The 21,583-nt window shown below is 46.7% G+C and overlaps 1 protein-coding gene across 4 annotated transcripts in view; it reads left to right on the top strand.

Annotated features, from left to right (window-relative positions):
• The window catches only part of LOC138753147 (calmin-like), a 69,194-nt gene that overhangs the window by 22,142 nt on the left and 25,469 nt on the right, over positions 1–21,583 (top strand). For 3 of the 4 annotated variants that reach the window (XM_069915727.1, XM_069915728.1, XM_069915729.1), the window contains 6 exons: positions 1,772–1,833; positions 6,710–6,805; positions 7,992–8,075; positions 10,121–10,213; positions 12,380–12,567; positions 21,250–21,443. In XM_069915727.1, coding sequence (XP_069771828.1) covers positions 1,772–1,833; positions 6,710–6,805; positions 7,992–8,075; positions 10,121–10,213; positions 12,380–12,567; positions 21,250–21,443 — 717 coding nt within the window. The remainder of the gene's footprint in view (positions 1–1,771; positions 1,834–6,709; positions 6,806–7,991; positions 8,076–10,120; positions 10,214–12,379; positions 12,568–21,249; positions 21,444–21,583) is intronic. The other variant, XM_069915730.1, reaches the window with a different exon arrangement.

The raw sequence follows: 21,583 nt of genomic DNA, 5'->3' as shown, positions 1-21,583 counted from the left end.
GATGAGAGGTGGAGAGAGTGAGTAAATTCTTGGGTGTCATTATCTTGGAGGATCTTTCCTGGACCCAACACACCAACAGCATCGTGAAGAAAGCTCGTCAGCGCCTTTACTTCCTCAGGAGTTTGCGGAGGTTTGGTACGGCACCAGAAACCCTGGCAAATTTCTTCAGAGGTGTGGTGGAAAGTGTGCTGACCAACTGCATCAATGTCTGGTATGGGGACATGAGGCGCCAAGATGCACGGTTGGAGGCGATAAAAGCCCACTGGCGGTGGTCAATGTGGCAGGCACCAAGAGATTTCTTTAAACAGTCCTTGTACCTCTTCTTTGGTGCACCTCTGTCTCGGTGGCCAGTGGGCCAAACAGTGGAAAACAAAACAGTGTCCTCTGGTCCTGGGTGCAAAACACGTTGATACACAACTAGACGTGACACATACACGCACGGTATTCGAACCCCGGCCCCCATCGCTGGCGCTGGGAGGGCAGGAGAGAAAAATCAGGAGTGTGGAAAATCAGACAGAGTCCGAAATAAAAAGGTGGCCGGTGGGGGAGGGGGGAGTTGTTGGTGGTGGAAGGACACGGGCCGACAGATTGACAGCTACCCCTTCACCCATCACTTCCCAGCATTTTTCTCTCCTGCCCTCCCAGCGCCAGCGATGGGGGCCGGGGTTCGAATACCGTGCGTGTATGTGTCACATCTAGTTGTGTATCAACGTGTTTTGCACCAAGGACCAGAGGACACTGTTTTGTTTTCCACTGTTTGAGCTCGCCATATAACACGATCTTGGGAAGGCGATGGTCCTCCATTCTGGAGACGTGACCCACCCAGCGCAGTTGGGTCTTCAGCAGCGTGGATTCGATGCTTGCGGACTCTGCCAAGTACTTCGATGTTGGTGATAAAGTCACTCCAATTAATGTTGAGGATGGAGCGGAGACAGCGCTGATGGAAGCATTCTAGGAGCCGTAGGTGATGCCGGTAGAGGACCCATGATTCGGAGCCGAACAGGAGCGTAACAGCTGTAACAGCGTTGTGCTAAATCACCCATTTCTCTGGCACCTTGGTGTGCCACACCTGCCTAAATGTCTTTTAAATGTTATGGTTGCCTCCATCTCCACCACCTACTTTGGCAACTCGTCCCACACGCCCAACCCCCTCTGTGTGGGGGGGGAAAGCCTGCTGCTCGTGTCCCCTTTAAATCATCCCCCCCTCACCTTCAACCTAAGCCCTTGACCTTTAAAATGCCACTGTGGTGGTTCACCTCATCCATCTTCCTGGTGACTTTATAAACTGCGCCTTGTTCAATGGTCAGGATGGCCGGGTCAGAGTGTGAGCATCTCTCACAAACCAGGCAGGTCTCAGAGCCAGATGTTGGGAGACGAGGCATGCACTGAGGTGTTCTTGTAGATCTTCCATTGAGGGTAAGTGAGATACAAACCCGAGGACATGGGTTAAGGGTGAACGGGGAACTTCTTCACATAGAGAGCAGTGGGGGTGTGGAACGAGCTGCCAGCTGAGGTGGTGAATGCGAGCTCAATTTTCACATTTAAGAAGGATTTGGACAGGTCCATTGTGGGAGAGGTATGGAGGATAGGGACTGGACACATTTCAGTGAAGACTGGTTTGGCACAGACTAGAAGGGCCAAAGGGCATTGTAATGTTATATGATTCGCTGCATCCTATCCAATGCCAGCACGTTCCCTTCATAAATAAAGAGCCCAAAACTGTACATCTTTGTAATAATAGCAGATGGTGTGTTCCCTTGTGTTCCTGCAGTTGAAAGGGTGCGGACACAGAAGAGAGCATTCACTCGATGGATCAACTTGCACTTGGAGAGGGTGAGTGCAAACGTTACCTTCCACATCTGACCGTTGACTGTCTACGTCCCCCATTAACTGTACAGACTCCCATGCTGGAAGGGCTGTTACTAATATTCTGTGTGTTTACCACCCCTTTCGGATCTTTAACATAAATCAGACTGTTATTTCAACGGTGCAAGGTTGATGCATCCTGTTGTGCAGGGGTGACCTGGGAGTGCTTGCGCATGAATCGCCAAAGGATGGTTTGCAGGTACCGACAGGTCATCAAGACAGCAAATCCGATGTGGCCTTTCTTGAGGGAGGGACTGAATTTTAAGAGCAAGGTTCTGCTGCAACTATTCTGAGCACTTTTGAGGTTGCACTTGTAAATGTTTTTTTAACAGAGTAACTGGCCCTTCCAGCCCACGAGTCCATATCCTCCAATTAACCTATAAAATCCCGTATGTTTGTTTTTGGCACAGGTTTAAATGGCCACAATTGGCTTCTACCGTGCTGTCAATAATAAAAAAAATTTCAAATGTAAATCTCTAACAACATGATCATCATGTGCTAAGATAGGAAAAGAAATGGTAATTACACAAGGCTAGATAAATATTCATGAGTCCAAGAAAAGACCGTAACCATCCAGATAGATCTTTTGTTGTTACCGGAGTAGGTTAGGATAGAATTGGGGGGGCGGGGGTGAGGGGGGGAGACCGATAACCATATAACAGTGTATGGCATGGAAACGGGCCATCTCGGCCCTTCAAGTCCACGCCGGTTCACTCAAATAACTCTGCAAGCTCCCCCCACCTATTCTCCACCCATAACCCTCCAACCCCCTCCTATCCATCCATGTATATATCCAGCTCCTCTTAAATGAAAGAATTGACTCTGCCTCAACTATTTCCTCCGGAAGATTATTCCATTCAGCCATCTCTCTCTGAGTGAAGAAACATCCTCTAATGTTACTCCTAAAATTTTGCCCCCTTACCCTCAACTTGTGTCCTCTTGTTTCAACCTCCCCTGCTCTCAGGGGGAAGAGTCTACTTGCATCGAGTCTATCTATTCCCTTCATAATTTTAAACACCTCTATCAAATCCCCTCTCAACTGTCTATGTTCCAATGAATAAAGTCCTAACCTCTTCAATCTTTCTATGGCTGTTGGAAGAAACAGTCCTTGAACCTAGAGGTGCTGCTCTTATTTCTGTACCCTCTGCCCGAAGGGAGCAGTGAGAAGAGGTTTTGACCAGGGGTTCCTTTATGAAGTTGGCTGTCTTCTTGAGGCAGCGCCTTGCACAGATGTCAAGAATGGATGGGAGGTCGGAGACCACGGGTCCATCAGCCTCTCGTTCACAAATTCTGCAACAGGTTTCTTGATCTTGGTGATGTCGAGAGTAAGCTGCTCTGGCTCCACCCAACCAGGTTCTAGAACTCTGTCCTGCGTTCTGACCCATCATTTCCCGCTATTCAGCCAACAACTGTCATGTTAAGGTCAAGGAGGTTCTGCTGTAGCTGTACAGAGTGCTGGTGAGGCCGCTCCTAGAGTAATTCATGCAGATCTGGCCTCCTTACTTGAGAAAGGACAGACGGGCTTTGGAGGTGGTCCAGAGGAGGTTCACCAGGTTGATCCTAGATATATGGTGGGGATGGCCTGAGGAGAGATTGAGTTGTTCTGGCCTGTACTTATTGGAGTTTAGAAGGATGAGGGAAGATCTAATATAAAATTTTGAAAGGAATAATTAAGATAGAAGCAGGGAGGTTGTTTCCACTGGTTGGGGGAGACTAGAACCAGGGGTCGTAGCCTCAAGATTCAGGCGAGAAGATTTAGGATGGAGATGAGGAGGAACTGCTTCTCCCAGAGAGTAGTGAATCTGTGGAATTCTCTGCCCAAGGACGTGGTAGAGGCTGCCTCATTCAACAGAGAGAGATGTTAGCGTAGTTGGGGAAGTAAGAGGATTGGGGAACAGGGAGGTAAGTGGAGCTGAGTCCATGTTCGGATCAGCCATGATCTTACTGAGCAGCAGCGTAGGTTCAACGAGCCAGATGGCTGAATCCGATTCCATATGTAATTATGTTTGTGAATGCATATTCAAACTGCCCTCACAATTATATGTGTGTTCCAAAATAGCATTTGAAGCCAAAACAGATTTAAAAAAAAATTTTTTAGACATACAGCATGATAACAGGCCCTTTTGGCCCACGAGTCGGTGCCGCCCAATTAACCTACAACCCCCGGTACGTTTTGGAGGGTGGGAGGAAACCAGAACCCACGGGGAAAACCCACGCAACACGTGGAGGACGTACAAATTCATTACAGAATAGTGCGGGATTCGAACCCCAGTCGCTGGCTAAAATGCTGGAAATAATCTGGAGGTCAGTCAGCATTCATGAAGGGAGAAACAGAGTGAATGTTTCCACTGATTTTCTTTAACCTAGCAATGTGCAGCAGACCTCTGGTGGCCTGGTCCGGAAATCTTGATGCTCTGGTACTTGGCTGACTCGTTAGTACAGAGGGTGCACTGAGAGCACAGAGTGTGTGGGATGTGGGGCAGGGTCCAGAGTGAGTCTGTGCTGGGTAGCGATGGGGAAACCTGCTGGGTTGGCAGTCAACGCCGGCATGTCCTTGACTTGACGCTGCTCCCTTTCAACTCGCCTCATTCACAGGAATATTTCTTCCTCCCTCCCTCCTTTCCTTTCTCTCTCCCGTGCTCCCTCCCTCTCTCCTTCAATCCCTTTCTCTCTCCCTCACTCCCTTCTTCCATCCTTCCCTTCCTTCATCCTTCCCTCCCATCCTTGGCCCATCCCTCGTCTCTCAACTTCACTCACTTCCTCTTTCCCTCACCCCTCTTCCCTGCCCTCATCCTTCCCTTCATCCCTCCCACTTCTTCCTCCCTCTCTCCTTTCCCCTTCCCTCTCCCCTCCTTCTCCCTCCCCCTCTTTCTTCCTTCCCTTCCTCTCTCTCCCTCCCTTTCTTTCTTCCTTCCCCTGTCCCTTCCCTCCCCTCCCTCCCTCTCTCCCACCCTGGGTGAGGTAATGGTGAAGTATGGGTATCTGGGTGGTATAGGCGTTACATCCAACAGTCCAGAATGCCAGCCCACCGCTGCCGGATTATTGGACTTGTTTGAACTGCGCTTTTTCAACTTCTGAAAATGGGGGGACTGCAGCGGCATTCAAGCAGCTTCTGTGAAGGGAAGCAGTATTAATGGCCCTGACCTGAACTCCATGCCCCTCTCCGGGGCTACCACCACATCTGGAGTGCTTCCAGCGCTCCTGTAATATGTCATCCTCCTCCTCCCTCACCCCGTTCCTGGCGACATGCCAAACGCTGGAATCTGGAACAACACACACTCCACTGGAGGAAATCAGCAGGTTGAGGAGCATCCGTAGGGGAAAGAGGACGGTCGAGGTTTCACGTCAAACCCTTCAGATTCAAGATTCCGGATTCTTTTATTGACGTGTAATAGTACTGAACATGTAATATTACAAGCAATTGACTTCTCCCTGCCGTGAGGCAGACAAAGGGTTGCCAGTAGCGTTCCATTACACTGAGAATGAGAAACAAAAGGGAGCCCCTTCAGAGTCACTGAGTTCCCGTGGATTTACCTCCACCCCTCCCGCAGCCTCTGCAGCCGCACAGAGTCCTGTTCGACCCATCGGCCACACGACCTCCAGATTCAAACGCGATCAGGAAGCCTTAAGCACCCGAGGCCCTACAGGAGCCCCTCTTGCCCATGGCGCCCCCTTGAATCCCGGCTCCGATACCTGCTTCCCGACTGCAAGTCACCTGCTGAAGTGCCAGTTGATGAAGTAGACAAAGATGATGTGGTCAAACAATAATCATGGCTTTTATTAGCAAAAACTAACGGTACAATAATGAAGGACAATGGGTGCATACACAGTTACACCTAAGGGGAGTGTCCTTAACAGTAGAGATAATACAATGTTAGTACAGCAAGGCTCGCCAGAGGGGAGACAGACAGGTTAGCAGAGATTCACTGGTGTGGGTCCTTCAGCTGCTGAGCTGGTTTGCACTGTCCCATAGAGTTGTCTCCTCTCCTTCTCCTTCTCGATGGGGTGGAGGTATGGGGTGTGCTCCCAATTTCTGGTGCCCTGTGCTGGTCCACTGCCCCCCCGAAGTCTGCAACCCCCTGTGGCCGCCGCCGAGCACAGGTGCTGCCGCCGAGCACAGGTGCCGCCATCTTTATACAGAGCCATGATTCCAGGGTTTTAGTTTGAAAACCCTGTCGGTTCCTCTAACAGGCCGTTCAGCACCTGTATGTAGCTGCCGGCATTAGGACCAGGCAGTGGAGCCCTTCGGAGCAGGGCCGTGTCTCCGCTCCCAGCTCTCCTGGGTCCGCACTGGCAACAGCGCTGCTGTCGTTACGGCAGCTCCAGCTACATTGCCATTTTTCAACCCGAAAAGTTAACCGTTCCTTTATCACCCTGTTTCTGCTCGACCTGCTGAGTTCCTCCAGTGAAGTGTGTCTGGATCCTATTCCGGAGTTTCTCGTTCTGGAGTTGAAGAAGAAAGTCTGCAGACGTTGTGGTTAAGTGCACTTCCCAAAACGTGCTGGAGAAACTCAGCAGGTCAACATTTCCCCAAGGTACACCAGGCCCGAAACATTGGTCACCATCCACTCCCCATGGATGCTGTGTGACCTGCTGAGTTTCTGCAGCACGTATGTAAACTGCATTTGGCTCTTGTTCCACGGTCTCTCTTCATTGAATGGTTGCACCCTGCTTTTTCTGTGTGTGTGTGTGTGTGTGTGTGTGTGTGTGTGTGTGTGTGTGTGTGTGTGTGTGTGTGTGTGTGTGTGTGTGTGTGTGTGTGTGTGTGTGTGTGTGTGTGCGTGCGTGCGTGCCCATGAGCTGATCCCTCATTGCTTGCCTCTCTGTGTTTGACCTCTCTCAGTGCAGACCACCGCTGGAGGTGAAGGATTTGTTTTGTGACATGCAAGATGGGAAGATCCTTTTGGCTCTGCTGGAGATCCTGTCGGGACACAGACTGGTAATGTTGTCAAACACTGCTGGCATTTAACACGGCATAATTTTGACGAAAGTTACTCAAGGAGGTAGGGAGTCTAGGAAAAGAGGGCACAACTTCAGGATAAAAAGGCGACAATTTAAAACTAATTTATTTAAATGTAGACGTACAGCAGGGTGACAGACCCTTCTGGCCCATGAGCCCATCCAACCCAATTACACCCAATTGACCTACAATCCCCAGAATGGTGGGAGGAAACAGGAGTCCCCGGAGAAAACCCACATAGTCATGGGAAGAATGTGCAAATTCCTTACAGATAGCGCGGGATTCGAACCCTGGTCCCGATCGCTGATGCTGTAAAGACGTTGCGCTCACCATGCCGCCTAACGTGGAGACATTTCTTCAGCCAGAGGCTTGTAAGACATTCAAGTGTCCTCTAGAGCAGCCATTCTCAACCTTTATTTTGGCGAAGGCTCCCTTAAGGCTCTGCCCAAAATTTGTGGGCCCCTTCCCTGTGAGGCAGTCAAGCTTAGTTTGATTTTTCTGTACTTCTCTCCTACCAACTACATAAGAAACAGAAAATATTTTATGATTTCAATCCCTGCTCCTGCCCCCCCCCCCCCCAGCCCCCACCCCCGAGGGTCTGTACAGCCCATGTTGAGAATGTATCATGATTTTTTAAAAATGGGTCTTGATCAATGAATGTGTGGCTTGGAGGCGCCTTCCACCTACGATGGGGGTGACTCCCCAATCAAAAAGAAATCGGCTTCATCTCCACACATTGAAGATGGGTGAAGAGGTGGAAACTGTAGACACGGTGCCCTTTGGTTTGATTCAGTCACAGCGGGTGATTGTAGCCACGGTGCTTTTAAGAGCTGGCGGGTGAGGTGAAGGAATAAACGAGGAGGCTTTGACTGCGGTATCGGGGGAAGGGGGTGGGAGAGAGGGTATGGTCTCCGGTAATGAGGGAAGGAACTCGTAGGTGTGCGGAGTTACGTGAGACGAAAGGGAAACAAGGCTTTTGCTTAAATGTGCTGTGGGCCCCAGCGTAGGGGCCACATTGAGAATGGCTGACCTGGATAGACGCGTGGATATGAAGGGGGTGGCGGGAAAGGCGTAGGCAGACATTGTGAGTGGAATGGCCCTGCCCCGGGTGCTCTCTTGTTCTACGTTCAATGGGTTAGTTAACCTCACTCTTTCCCTGGTACAGATGCACCATTACAAGCAGTCAACGCATCGGATTTTCCGGCTGAACAACATCGCCAAAGCCCTGAACTTTCTAGAGGATGGCTACGTGAGTACTGGTAACTGTTCACCCTGGGCGCCAGCTCTGCATACAATTCACACATCGTTCAAACTAGCGTTCCCACCTCAGAGTGACTCTTGGTGGATCTGTTTGCTGGTTGGATCTGCCGATCGATTTGGTTCCCTTATCCGATGGGTGTCCATCTGCACCAGCTCCCATGCTTCATATTTCTGTGCACAAACTATTCATAGAACCATAGAACACTACAGCACAAGAACAGGCCCTTCTGGTCTACACTGAACTATTTATTCTACCTCGTTCCACTGACCTGCACCTGGACCATAGACCTCCACCCCCCTCCCATCCATGTACCTCTCCAAAATTTTCTTAAATGTTAAAATTGAGCCCGCATTCACCACCTCAGCTCGTTTCACACTCCCAGTGTGAAGAAGTTCCCTCTAAAGTTCCCTTCAAACTTTTCTCCTTTCAACCTTAACTGGTCCTTCAGTTTGTATCTCACCATTCCTCAGGGTCCACCCCCCTCATAATTTTAAATGCCTCTATCCAATCTCCCCTCATTCTTCTACGCTCCAGGGAAAAAAGTCCTAACCTGTTTAACCTTTCCCTGTAACTCAGGTCCAGAAGTCTGGGCAACATCCTAGTAAATCTTCTCTGCACTCTCTTTATCTTATTGATATCTTTCCTGAAGTTAGGTGACCCAAACCTTGCAGCTTTGTGGGGCTGACGAGAATGTTTGCGTTGTATCAAGTTGAAGAAGGAAGTCTTCAGACACTGGGGTTGAGGGCAATACATAAACGTGGCTGGAGAAACTCAGCTGATCATGCAGCATCCACTGGAAATAAAGGGTGACCAATGTTTCGGGCCTGATAAGAGAGAGCCAGGTAGATGCCTAAATAAAAAGGTGGGGGGAGGAGGAAAAGAGTGGAGGGAAGGGAAGGGGGAGGAGAACAGGCTAATAGATAAGAGGATTGGGTTGGAGAAACCACCCCCTTCCTGTCCTCCTCTTGTCAAGGTCCACTGCAAGGACCTCCCAGTGGCCCACTACTTCGGTTGCCACACTGACGTGTCTGCCCATGGTCTCGTGCACTGCCAAACTGAGGGCATCTGCAAATTGGAGGAACGACACCTCATATTCAGTCTCCAACCAGATGGCATTAACATCGATCTCTCCAATTTTCCATAACCAACCCCCCCATCTCTCTCCCTATCCTTTCCCCCAGCTCCCCACCCACCTCCCTCTCCTATCCAAGGTATCCTACCTCCCATCAATTCTCAGTTTCTTTCTCTTTCACCCTCCCACCTGCGACCTTTTACCTGTGCTCCTCCTCTACCGCTCCGCCCCCCCCCACCACACACTTTTAGGTTGGGTTATACAAAGGGCATAGCCTTTTGAATACGGAAAGGATGTTTTTCTTGGCGGGTGATTCTGGCGCACGAGGGCATAATTTCTGGATAGGGTGGGACAGAGCTGTGGAAGCGAGGTTGTTGGGTGGATTTAAGTTTTTTTTTAAGATTTAAATTTAGACACCCAGCATGGTAACATGCCATTTTGGCCCACGAGACCAGTTTACACCCAATTAACCTACAACCCCCAGTACGTTTTGAAGGGTGGGAGGAAGTCAGAGCCCCCGGGGAAAACCCATGCAGACCCGGGGAGAACGTACAAACTCCTTACAGACAGCGCGGGATTCAAACCCCAGTCCCAATCGGTGGCGCAGTAAAGGCTTTGGGCTAACCGCTATGTCCAGAGATTGACAAAGATTTGATTAGTCAGGGCATCGAGGGTTATGGGGAGAAAGCCGGGGAGTGGGGCTGAGTGGGACGATAGATCAGCTCATGATAGGAATGGTGGCACAGACTTGATGGGGTGAATGGGCCTGCTTCTGCTCCTATCTCTTGTAAATTTTGGTCACCCTTTACTTTCCGTGGATGCACCGTGACCTGCTGAGTTTCCCCAGCATGTTTGTGCGCTGTAGCGCTGTACGTTCTTGGAAGCTGGGCAGCTGGACTTGTGAGTGGGAATTGGAGAGATGATTGTGCAGGTTTTGGCCACTAACCAGTGCTGTTGGTAGGTGAAGCTGGTCAGCATTGATGCCCCAGAGGTGGCTGACGGGAATCCATCCATGATCCTTGGTTTAATCTGGAACATCATCCTCCATTTCCAGGTAAGTGCTGGGCCCTTCCTTCATTCACCAGTGATCCTTCTCCCCCAGTTGATCAATCGCCATGCCCACTGACCATCATAGGATGGTGCAGCACTGCAGGAGGCCTCTCAGCCCATTGCACTTGTGTCTGCTCTTTGGTTGAGCTGTCCAATCTCCTGTTTTTCCCACGATCCTGTGCGTTACTTTTACTCCCCATTAACTTCCTTTGTCATTGAAAGTTTTTCTTGAATTTTCAAGTAAAAATTTTATTGAAATAAAAGAAAGAAATGACGATGTTGCCAGAGCTGCTGTAACAGGAGAACTGTTGATGTTGTGGACCTGGGAGAGCAGGGAGTGGAGACACAGCGCTCTTCTGCTGGGTCCAACTGCTTGATCCTAATGACTGCAGCTCCGTACAGGCTTTAAACGGCCTATTAAATGAGTCGATGGTGTCTGTAAGTAAAATCCCTCAACCGCCCATGGTGCCTAAGATGGCGGCACCTGTGCTTGGCAGCGGCCACAAGGGGTTGCAGACTCCGGGGGGAGCAGCGGTCCAGTGCAGAAACGGTGAGAACACTACCCCTCCACCCGTTGAGGAGATGGAGGGGACGACCCTGCAGGATGATGACCCCCCCCATCCCCCTCCCCGGTGGCAGACCAGTGAGGGACTCAGCGGCTGAGGAACCCACACGGACCGCGGGCGACCTGCGTCCAGGGGACCTACACGGGCTTCGTGCAGCTAGAGAAGGGCTCACAGGAACTTGGGGTTGGAGCCGGGTGCTGAGGGCAAGGAGGGCCTTGGGCGCTGGAGGCTTCTTGATTGTGCCGAAGGTTCAGATCTGGAGCCCGGGTGGCCGATGGATCGAACAGGAGCCTGTGCAGCTGCAGAGGCTGTGGGAGAACTGAAGGCAAATCCACGGGGACTCTGAGGGGCTTTTCTTTCTCTCGTACTGTAAGGGGCACTGAGCGACACTAAAAATGACTCTTTGCCTTATGGTAATTTTGTGTAATATTACATGCTCAATAAAGGAATCTTGAATTTGCTTTCATTGGGTTTCCAGCATTGGTCCTTCTGAATCTGCTTTTCAGGAAGACACCTCCATTGCTTGTTGTTCCTTGGGGAATCACCTTGTCTCTAGTTGCCAGACATAGTCTGGATGGAGTTAGTGGATGGTGGAATCTGCGGCACTAAATGAGGCAGATGGGTGGTGGAGAGTTTGGGTGGAGACCATGCATTAGGTCTGAGTGGAGGTAGCTGGCATAAAGAACGATTGAGCAGATTAGGTCTTTATTCCTTGGACCATAGAAGGTTGAGGGGGGATTTGATAGAGGTATTTAAGATTATGAGGGGGGTAGATAGAGTTGATGTGAATAGACTTTTTTCCTTGAGGGTAGGAGAGATTGAAACAAGAGATCATGAGTTAAGAGTTAATGGGCAAAAGTTTAGAAGTAACTTGAGGGGGAATTTCTTCACTCCGAGAGTGGTGGTTGGATGAAATTCCTGAGGAGACTGAAGCAGGCAAGGCCACCGGCCACCATTATGTCAACCTTCTACAGGAGCTCTATGAAGAGCGTCCTGGCCGGCTGCATCACCGTATGGTTGATATGTAGAGCATTGGATCAGAGGTCAATCCACAGGACTATAAGAGTGGGAGAGAGGATCACTGGGGTCTTCCTCCCCCATCGACGTGATCTACTGGGTTTGTTGTCTGAAGAGGCCATGCAAAATCACTGAGGACCCCTTCCACGCCGCACATAGCTTCTTTCAGCTGCTTCTGTCAGGGAAGAGATCCAGGAGGATCAGAGCTAGCACCACCAGGCTGAGGAGCAGCTTTTTCCCACAGACAGTGAGAATGCTGAACAACAAAGGAGCTGCTCACACTGTCCCTGCGAGGCTCTCATACTCATGAAACAAAATTTATTTATTTGTTTGTACGGACAAAATACTTGTCCTGTCTGTATATTGTTTGTCTGTATGTGTGTTATGTCTGATTGTGTGTCTGCGTGTTTTGCATCGAGGACCAGAGAGTGCTGTTTTTTCGGGTTATACTTGACTTGTCAGGAAGCCAGTCGCTCACTGAGGGATGCCCAGCCTCTGATCTGTTCCTCCATGCACCTTTGTTTGAGGATTTAGTTGTAATTTTTGCCCTTCCGTGAGGTTCTAACCTGGTCTCTCTGGGATTGCAGATAAAAGAAGCTGCTGGTCACCTGAAGATCTTCTCCCCCACAATTAGCCAGTCCTCCTTGCACTGCAAGAGCGAGAATGACCTGTCGCTACCCTCCCTGTCTCCAATGGAAACGGCTCCCATGGTGTCCAAGGACCAGAGGAAGGTCATCAAAGCACTTCTGAAGTGGGTGCAAAGGAGAACGGCAAAGTAAGTCTCGCCCCCTTCCACCTCTGGCCCTCCTCTCTGTTCCCTTCCTTGCCTGCCCACTTGGTCCTCCACCACTACGGCTGCTTCCTGAGACCCTTCTCCTGCTACTTTTCCATCCCTGTTTGGAATCTCCCACGTTTCCCTCCCAAAGTTCTGGAGCTCCTTCCCACAGCATCCTGTCCTCAAGGCAGACTCTGGAACTTGAGTAAGTGGGACATGGCAGCAGCAAGAGCAGGTCCTGCCCAGACATTGAACACTATTTTTGTTGGCCATCATAAGACATTGGAGCAGAAAGAGACTATTCAACCTATTGAGTCTGCCCTGCCATTCCGTCATGAGCTGATCCACTCAGCCCCACTGCCCGGCCTTCTCCCCATTACCTTTGGTGCCCTGGCTAATCCAGAACCTATCAATCTCTGCCTAAATACACCCAATGACCCGGCCTCTACAACCGCCTGTGGCAACAAATTCCACAGATTCACTGCCCTCTGGCTGAAGAAATTCCTCTGCATTTCTGTCCTAAGCAGACCCTCTTCAGTCCTGAAGTTAGAAAATTACAGCACAGGACTTGATGTCATGTTGACCTAAATATTCCTACCTAAAAAAATGCTAAACCCTTCCTACTGCAAAACCCTCTATTTTTCTTTCATCCACGTGTCTGTCTAAGGGTCTCTTAAATGCCCGTAATGTGCCAGCCTCCACCACCACCCCTGGCATGTTGTGCCTTCTTGTTTTAGACTCTCCCAACATGGGGAAACAACCTTTCCCCCATTATCTTCTATTTCTCATTCTTCCAAAAATCCTCTTTAAATGTATCTCTCTGGCCTCTGCTAGCCAAAGGAGCAGGGAATTCCAAAGATTCATCACCCCGTGAGAGAAGACATTAACATTCTAAATGTTGTCTGCTTGCCTTGCATCTGTCCCCTTGTTTGGGCCTCTCCCCCCTACTGATGACATCTCAATGCCTACCATGTCAATCTCTCCCTTCCCCCACAACCCCCCAACCCAGGGACTTATCTTTGAACAAGATCACCCCTCATTCTTCCAAACTCCAAGGAATACAGACCCTGATGTGGCCAGAAAATCAACTTGGCTAACACAGACTAGAGGGGCTGAAGGGCCTGTTCCACATTGTATGACTCAAAGTTTCAGTTGGAGCTCTTAAAGAGGTAAACTAGACCAGCTACTCTTTTTTTGTTTTATTTTTATTTTTTCCATAAATATAACAAAATTTTCCATTTTTAAAATATATAAATATATATACCAGTATATAACTTACAAAGCACAACAACCCTTCCCCCACCCCCTTCCCAGTATAAATCCGTACACCTTCAGGGCTTACAGTTGGATTTAAAACACGAAAGTCTATATTGGGAGGTCACATATTTTTACAATATTATCACCTTTGTATTTTGGGGACCCTATATAATCCAAATCTGGTTTATAAATATGTCATATTTGTTCTTTAGATTGTATGTGATTTTCTCCGTAGGAATAGAACTGTTCATCTCTGTCTTCCTTCAGTCTGTAGAGGGGAGTTGGATTTCCAAGTAATCACAATACATTTCTTAGCCAGTTAGTTTATTACTTATTGGAATTAAACTGCCCAAAAGATGAAGCTCTGGGTCATCAGTGAAGGCCACCCCTGTTATCTTTGTTAGTATTTCAGTAATATCCTTCCAGAAAGGTCTCATCTTCACACATGGCCGTGTAGCATGTACGAACGTTCCTGTTTCTGATCCACATCTAAAACACATCTCCGATATTTCTGATTTTGATTTATGTAATTTCTGAGGTGTGAGGTATAAATTGGTGTCAAAAATTCTATTGCACTAATCCACATCTTGCATTTATAATTGACGTCATGTTATCCAAACACCAATCAGACCGGTATCTTTCCATTATTGCAACTCCTAAATCTGACTCCCACCTCCCTCTCAATCTCTGTAAACCTGATTTTGCACTTTCATTTTAGAGAACAAAGTACATTTTAGTTATAGATTTAGGTGTGTCCTCCAGCCAAATTGTTCGTCCCATCTCACTAATTTCAGGAGGAGCCAAGTTTGGTTGCCGTCTTTCTCTTAAGAATGATCTTCACTGGAGAAAGCAGAAGAAGATCCCATTAGCTACTCCCTACTTATTTCTTAATTGTTCAAAAGACACCAGAGATCCCACCATATAACAGTTATCAACGTATCTTTTTCTTTTGTCATACCAGGAATTCAATATTTTGTTACCCAGGTTCATAGGCTGTCGTATATTTTTACATAACGGTGTCCTCAGTGATGTACCTGCTTTTTCCGTGATCCATTCATTTATTTCTTGCCATGTTCTAATCATCTATATTGATATAGGATTATCCATTTTTTTGTTATTGACCTGACATTCCACTTATAAATAAAGTCCTTCACTGTCCCCTCTTTTATTGAATTCAGTCCCATTTGACTCCACGAAGGGGGACCGTTTTCTTCAAAGGAAAATTATCAAAATCTTGCTTGTGCTGATAGATAAAAATCCGAGAGTCTAAGTCCTCCCAGTTTATAGTCCCCTGTTAACTGTTCCAGCAGAATCCTTGGTACTTTGTTATTCTATAGGATTTATCTTATACAATAATTTAAAGAAATGTTTAGTTAGTGCGATAGTCAACGATTGAAAGAGGTACTGTCGTTTTGGCAATACCTTCAGTTTTATACAATTTACCCTTCCTACTAATGTAATCAGCAGATCTTTCTATTTCTGTAAATCTTTTTCTATTTTTTCTAGTAAAGGGGTATAATTAAACTTATACAAGTTCTGTAAATTATTATCAGTCATTATTCCTAAATATTTAACTCCATCTTTCTTCCATTTAAATCTACTATCTTTTTGGTATCTTTCATAATCAAAATTCTGAATTGGCAAAATCTCACTTTTATCCCTATTAATTTTATATCCTGATATTCTTCTGTATTTTTCTAATATTGTTTGTTATCTTATCAGTGATCCAGCCAGATCAGACATATAATAGCACATTCTCAGCAAATAGGCAAATTTTATGTTCTTCCTGTCCAACTTTGAAACCCCTAATATCTGGATCCTTCTTATCATCTCCCCCAGGGGTTCAGTAGCTAGGATGTATAGCGCTGGAGATAGGGGACACCCCTGTCTACTCGATCTACTCCAAGGAAAAATAGATGACATTTGGTTATTTGTTATAATTTTAGCTTGTGGCTTATGACAGAGAGCTTTTATCCAATTACTAAATTTTCTACTTACACCAAATTTTTCCAATGTTTTATGTAAGGAAGACCATTCTAGTCGTTTGAAGGCCTTTTCTGCATCTAGAGAAATAGTTATGTTTGGATTCGACCTTGATTTTTCCGTATGTATTATATTGAATAATCTACCTGGACTATTTGAAGAGCGCCTTCTTTTAACAAACCCACCCGATCTGCATGTATTAATTTTGGTAAATACTCACCTAGTCTGTTGGCGGGTGCCTTTGCTAGAATTTTATAGTCTGCATTCAGAAGAGATATTGGTCTGTATGATGAAGTTTTTAATGGATCTCTACTTTGGTAAAACTGATATTATAGCAGATGAAAAAGTTTCCGAGAGGGTTTGGGTCTCCACCGCCTGGTCCAGCACATCCATCAACAGAGGCATCAACAAATCTTTAAATTGTCTATAGAACTCAGGAGGAAACCCAACTTCCCCTGGGGACTTATTAGCTTGTAAAATACCCAGAGCTTTTTCTATTTCTTTCCTTGTAAAAGGAGCATCTAAATCATTTTTTTTCTTTCTCTTCTAGTTTAGGAAGTTCACATTTGTTTAAAATTCTTCCATCTCGTTTTCATCTCCTACTAATTCAGATTTATATCGTTTTATATAGTTTTGTCTAAACATGTTATTTATTTCTTTTTGATTGCATGTTATAGTATCAGCTTCTGTTGCATTTATCATTCTGGATAATGCCACTGCTTTAACCTGCCAAGATAACACTTTCTGCATGCGTTCTCCTAGCTCATAATATTTTTGTTTAGTTTCCATTCTATATGTTTGTAGTGTATTATATTGTAACTTTTTGTTCTCTAATATTCTCTATTTTTCTTGTGTTCCTGATATCTGATATTCCTTTCCAATTTTGTTATATCCCTCTCTCAACCTTCTAAATTTCTTACATATTCTCTCTTGAGATTTTTAGTATAAGAAATAATTTGTTCCCTCAAGTAAGCTTTAAGTGTATCCCATATTAGAAAACTGTTGTCAGTAGAAGGAAGATTGTTTTCACAAAATATTTCTATCGGTCTCTTAATAAATTCATAAAAGACTTCCTCATTAATAATGTAGCATTAAGGCATACATACTTTCTTGCTTTTCCACTAACGTAATTGTTAACATTAACGGTAAGTGGGCTGATAAAAGTCTTGCCAAATACTCTGTTTTTACCACTCTACTTTGTAACTGGGCAGGCATTAAAAATAAGTTAACCCTTGTATGTGAATCATGTACCCTAGAGTAGAACAAATAGTCTTTTTCTAAGGGATTGAGCCACCTCCATATTTCAATTAATTTAAACCCTTCATAAATTATAATGTCATTTTTGCAGCTTTCACCCTTGTAATTATTCTCACTGATTTGTCCAATATTGGATCTAAACAAAAATTGAAATCTCCTCCAATCAGTATATCTTTCCCCCTGCAGTTTTGAAAAAGAATCCTTCATAATGACTTCATCATCATAATTTTGGGAAAAAATATTCATAAACACCCATGATTCTGCATGGGTTTTACAATGTGCCATTACAAATCTTCCAGCTTGATCCATTAATGTCTCTTATGTTTGGTATATTTTTATTAATTAAAATTGCTACACCTCCTGCTTTTGATCCAAACGAAGATGATTTTACTTGCCCCAATCATCCTCTTTTTAATTTTTCATGTTCCAATTTGGCAAGATGTGTTTCTTGTGAAAAGACTATATCTGGCTTTAATTTTTTTTAGATACGACAAGACCTGTTTTCTCTTCACCTTCCTGTTAATCTATTAACATTAAAACTAATACATTTCAATGTTCTATATTATTCTTTAAAAGAATATTTTTTAACAATAAAATTTCTTTGACTTTAAATAATAGTGATCCTTCCCCTTTAAGAAAAACACACAATGTCCCTGTCCTGATGGTGACATATACGTAAAGCCCCAAAAGCACATGAATAAAGCCCACGGAATCTCTCGAGGAAGAAGAGACCCTCCCTTTAGAGACACCTTTTCTTGCTACTCCTCTCTAGACGCCATTCTCCCCCTTAGACTGGAGTCTCCACCCCAGGCCCCATTCTCCCCCTTGGACCGGAGTTTCCACTCCAGACTGCATTCTCCCCCTTAGACTGGAGTCTCCACCCTAGGCCCCATTCTCCCCCTTAGACTGGAGTCTCCACCCCAGGCCCCATTCTCCCCTTGGACCGGAGATTCCACTCCAGACCGCATTTTCCCCCTTAGACTGGAGTCTCCACCCCAGGCCCCATTCTCCCCCTTAGACCAGAGTCTCCACCCCAGGCCCCATTCTCCCCCTTAGACCGGAGTCTCCACCCCAGGCCCCATTCTCCCCCTTAGACCGGAGTCTCCACCCCAGGCCCCATTCTCCCCTTTAGACCAGAGTCTCCACCCCAGGCCCCATTCTCCCCCTTAGACCAGAGTTTCCACCCTTTCTACCTTTCCCAGATTTATTTCCCTTTTACTGAGCTCACCATGAACATTTTAAGCAATAAATACAAGATTCATTTATCAAAAATAAAAAATACAACTTTTACTTCATCCGACTATAAATATTTTCACCATCTTCTCCTTCGGCAACCTCAATCTTTATTTTACAAACTTCACAGAAAATCTTCTACCTCGTTCTTGTCTTGAAAAATCGCCGGTTCCCTTCTGCTACCTTGACCCTCAAAGTCTCAGGATGTATCATCAAATATTTCAAGTTTTTAGCACACAGTTGCCTTTTCACATCCTCAAATTCTTTTATTTGTGTATTCAAGGTCGGACTAAAGGCTTGAAAAATAGTCCCTTTTTATGATCAACCTTGGGCGGCCATTATTCTGCTTGGAGTAATCACATGCTGCTCCCAGAATTATCTCCCTTTCTTGGTAGCTTAAAAGTCTCACCAGAACTGGCCTTGATCTCTGATCGCTGGTTTTTCTGGGTCAGAGTGTTCAGTGAGCTTTCTCAATATGTAGTTTTTCTCCAAATTTGTCTTCTCCCAACACTTTTGGGATCCATTGTTGAAAAAAGTTCACCTGGTCCCTTCCCTCGATTCCTTCCTTCAGGCCAATAATTCAGACATTGTTCCGGTGAGTGAAGTTCTCCATGTGATCAATTCCGTCCAACTCTCCTTGCTTATCCTACTCCAATTCTTTGGCTTTTTTTCCCCCAAAGCCCCAAGTTTTTCATGTGTTTTTATCAGTTCAATCTCTGCTTGACCCATTCTCTCCATCAGGTCTTCAACGATCTCTTTAATTTTGGTCATTTTCTCCGTCATGTCTCTCATTACTGTTTCAACACTAATGAATCGGTTTCTCAAAGTCTTCATTTTTGCAGGATGATGCTCAGCTCCTGACCCAACACCCCAGTTTTACCTACTTTCACCCAAAGTTCCTGGTTGAAGAGGGTCTTCCTCAGTCTTTGCCTTGGCTTCTTCGTACTGGCTTCATCAATTTTTGATGAAGAAAATCTTGATTTTCAAGTTTTAACCATCTGTTTATGGAGAACTCAAGCAAAACACATCTAAGTCCTTCGCATTGTCACGTGCCCCCACCCCCCCAACCCCCCCCCCCCCAAGGATGAAGGATTTAATATAGGAGCAGGGAGGTCATGCTGTAAATGTACAAGGGTACTGGTGAGGCCTCATCTGGAAAACTGCATTCAGATCTGGTCTCCTTACTTGAGGAGGGATGTACTGGCTTTGGAGATGGTGCAGAGGAGGTTCACCAGGTTGATTCCAGAGATGAGGGGGTTTGCCAATGAGGCGAGATCGAGTCATCTGGGACTGGACTCGCTGGAATTTAGAAGAATGAGAGGGGATCTTAAAGAAATGTATAAAATTATGGAAGGCTAGATAAGATAGAGGTAGGTAAGTTGTTCCCATTGGTGGGGGAGACCAGAACTAGGGGACACAGCCTCAAGATTCAGGGGAGTAGATTTAGGATGGAGATGAGGAGGAACTGCTTTTCCCAGAGGGTGAATCTGTGGAATTCTCTGCCCGTTGAAGCAGTAGAGGCGACCTCAGGAAATATATTTAGGACAAGGTTGGATGGATTTTTACATAGTCGGGGAATTATGAGATTCGGGGAAAAGGCAGGGAGGTGGAGATGAGCCGATCATCAGATCAGCATTGAATGGTGTAGCAGACTCAACGGGCCGGATGGCCGACTCCTGCTCCTAGTTCTGATGTTCTTATGATCCGTGTTGGTTAGTGAATGGTGGTTGGAGCTCAGAGATAAGAAGGGAGCGGTCAAACACGGTGCAGGCAGGAGGCAGGTTCTTTGTGACAGACCAGCCTTACCTGAAGGAGATTGGCGAAGATGCTTCTCGATGGCTGCAGACACCTGCACGTGCACCCAGAATTACTCCTTGGATTGTGGCCTGCAGCAGAGCACATTGAACTGGGGTCATGTGAAGGAATTTCTGACCCTCTGTGCTGAGGACAAAGCCTCCTCAACTGCTGAGGGCCATCACTTTGTATCCAACTGTTTCCCTGCAGGAAGTAATGGATTAGAAGGCCAACTTTGCCCTTGTTTTGAAAGTATCTTCAAACATTTTCTTTTCAAAGTTTTGAACGTTTTATGTTTGATAGGATTAACTATTTTCATGGGGCAACAAGGTTGGTGCAGAGTGGTTAGAGCAACACCTTTACAGCACTGGTGATCGGGACCAGGTTCGAATCTCGCACTGTCTGTAAGGAGTTTGTTCGTTCTTTCCGTGTCCGTGTGGGTCTGGTTTCCTCCCACCGTTCAAAATGTACCAGGGGTTGTCGGTCAGTTGGGTGTAATTGCCAGGAACTGCAGAGGATTGCGAATGAAGCTCAGTCCATCACACACAACCCCTGCTTCCCTCCGTCAACTCCCTCTATAGTTCCCGCTGCCTTGGACGAACACCCAATGTATCATTACACTGAAACGTCACGCCATGCTGGCCACATCCCTCCCGTCAGGAAGAAGATTCACAAGTGTGGGATCATGCCCCATCAGATTCAAGGGTAGTTTCATCCTCGGTCTCCTGAACTGGGATGATCTCATTTTCCGTAACTCTGTGTTTGACCTGCTGTACTTTGTATGGGATGTCTAACAGGTCTGCAGGCAAAACAAACTTCCTCACTGCACCTTGGTGCACGTGACAATACACGCAGTGACCCCGATCTGCTCATGGTGGCACTTTGACCTTTGAATTTTCTGCACTGGTCTCACATGGTACATTACACAGCACGCAAACAGGCCCTTTGTCCCAACTCTCATGCTGGCCCGGGTGCTGAACTGAGCTCGTCCTCCTCCATCTCCCTCTCCGAGAGGAAGAGATCACCTTGGCTTTGGAGCAGCGCTGCCTGGAGGGCTGAGAACTGAATATGGCCCGATCCTTCCGAACGGTGATGAGGCAGGGCAGTGGAGCATCACCCAAACCTTCTAACCCTTGCTGGGCATCTCACTCCATGCAGGTATGGTGTGGCCGTCCACGACTTCGGGAGCAGTTGGCGTAATGGCGTCGCGTTCCTCGCTCTCATCAAGGCCATCAAACCCAGCCTGGTGGACATGAAGGAAGCGATGGAAAGGCCAAGCTGGGTAAACCTTGAAGACGCTTTCCAGATCGCGGAGAACAGCCTTGCGATCCCACCGCTCCTCGAGCCAGAAGGTGGGTCAGAATTTCCCTTCACTATTTTGTTCTGTTAAATGCATTTGTTCACTTTCAACTTTGACCCCATCCCTTGTTCACTTCGTCCATTCACCCCTCCACCCCTTCCCCGCCCCCCCCCCAAGTCCACATGGTCCATG

The sequence above is a fragment of the Narcine bancroftii genome, chromosome 2 (genome assembly GCF_036971445.1).
Source record: "Narcine bancroftii isolate sNarBan1 chromosome 2, sNarBan1.hap1, whole genome shotgun sequence".
Taxonomy (NCBI): Eukaryota; Metazoa; Chordata; class Chondrichthyes; order Torpediniformes; family Narcinidae; genus Narcine; species Narcine bancroftii.
This window is presented reverse-complemented; position numbering and strand designations above follow the sequence as displayed.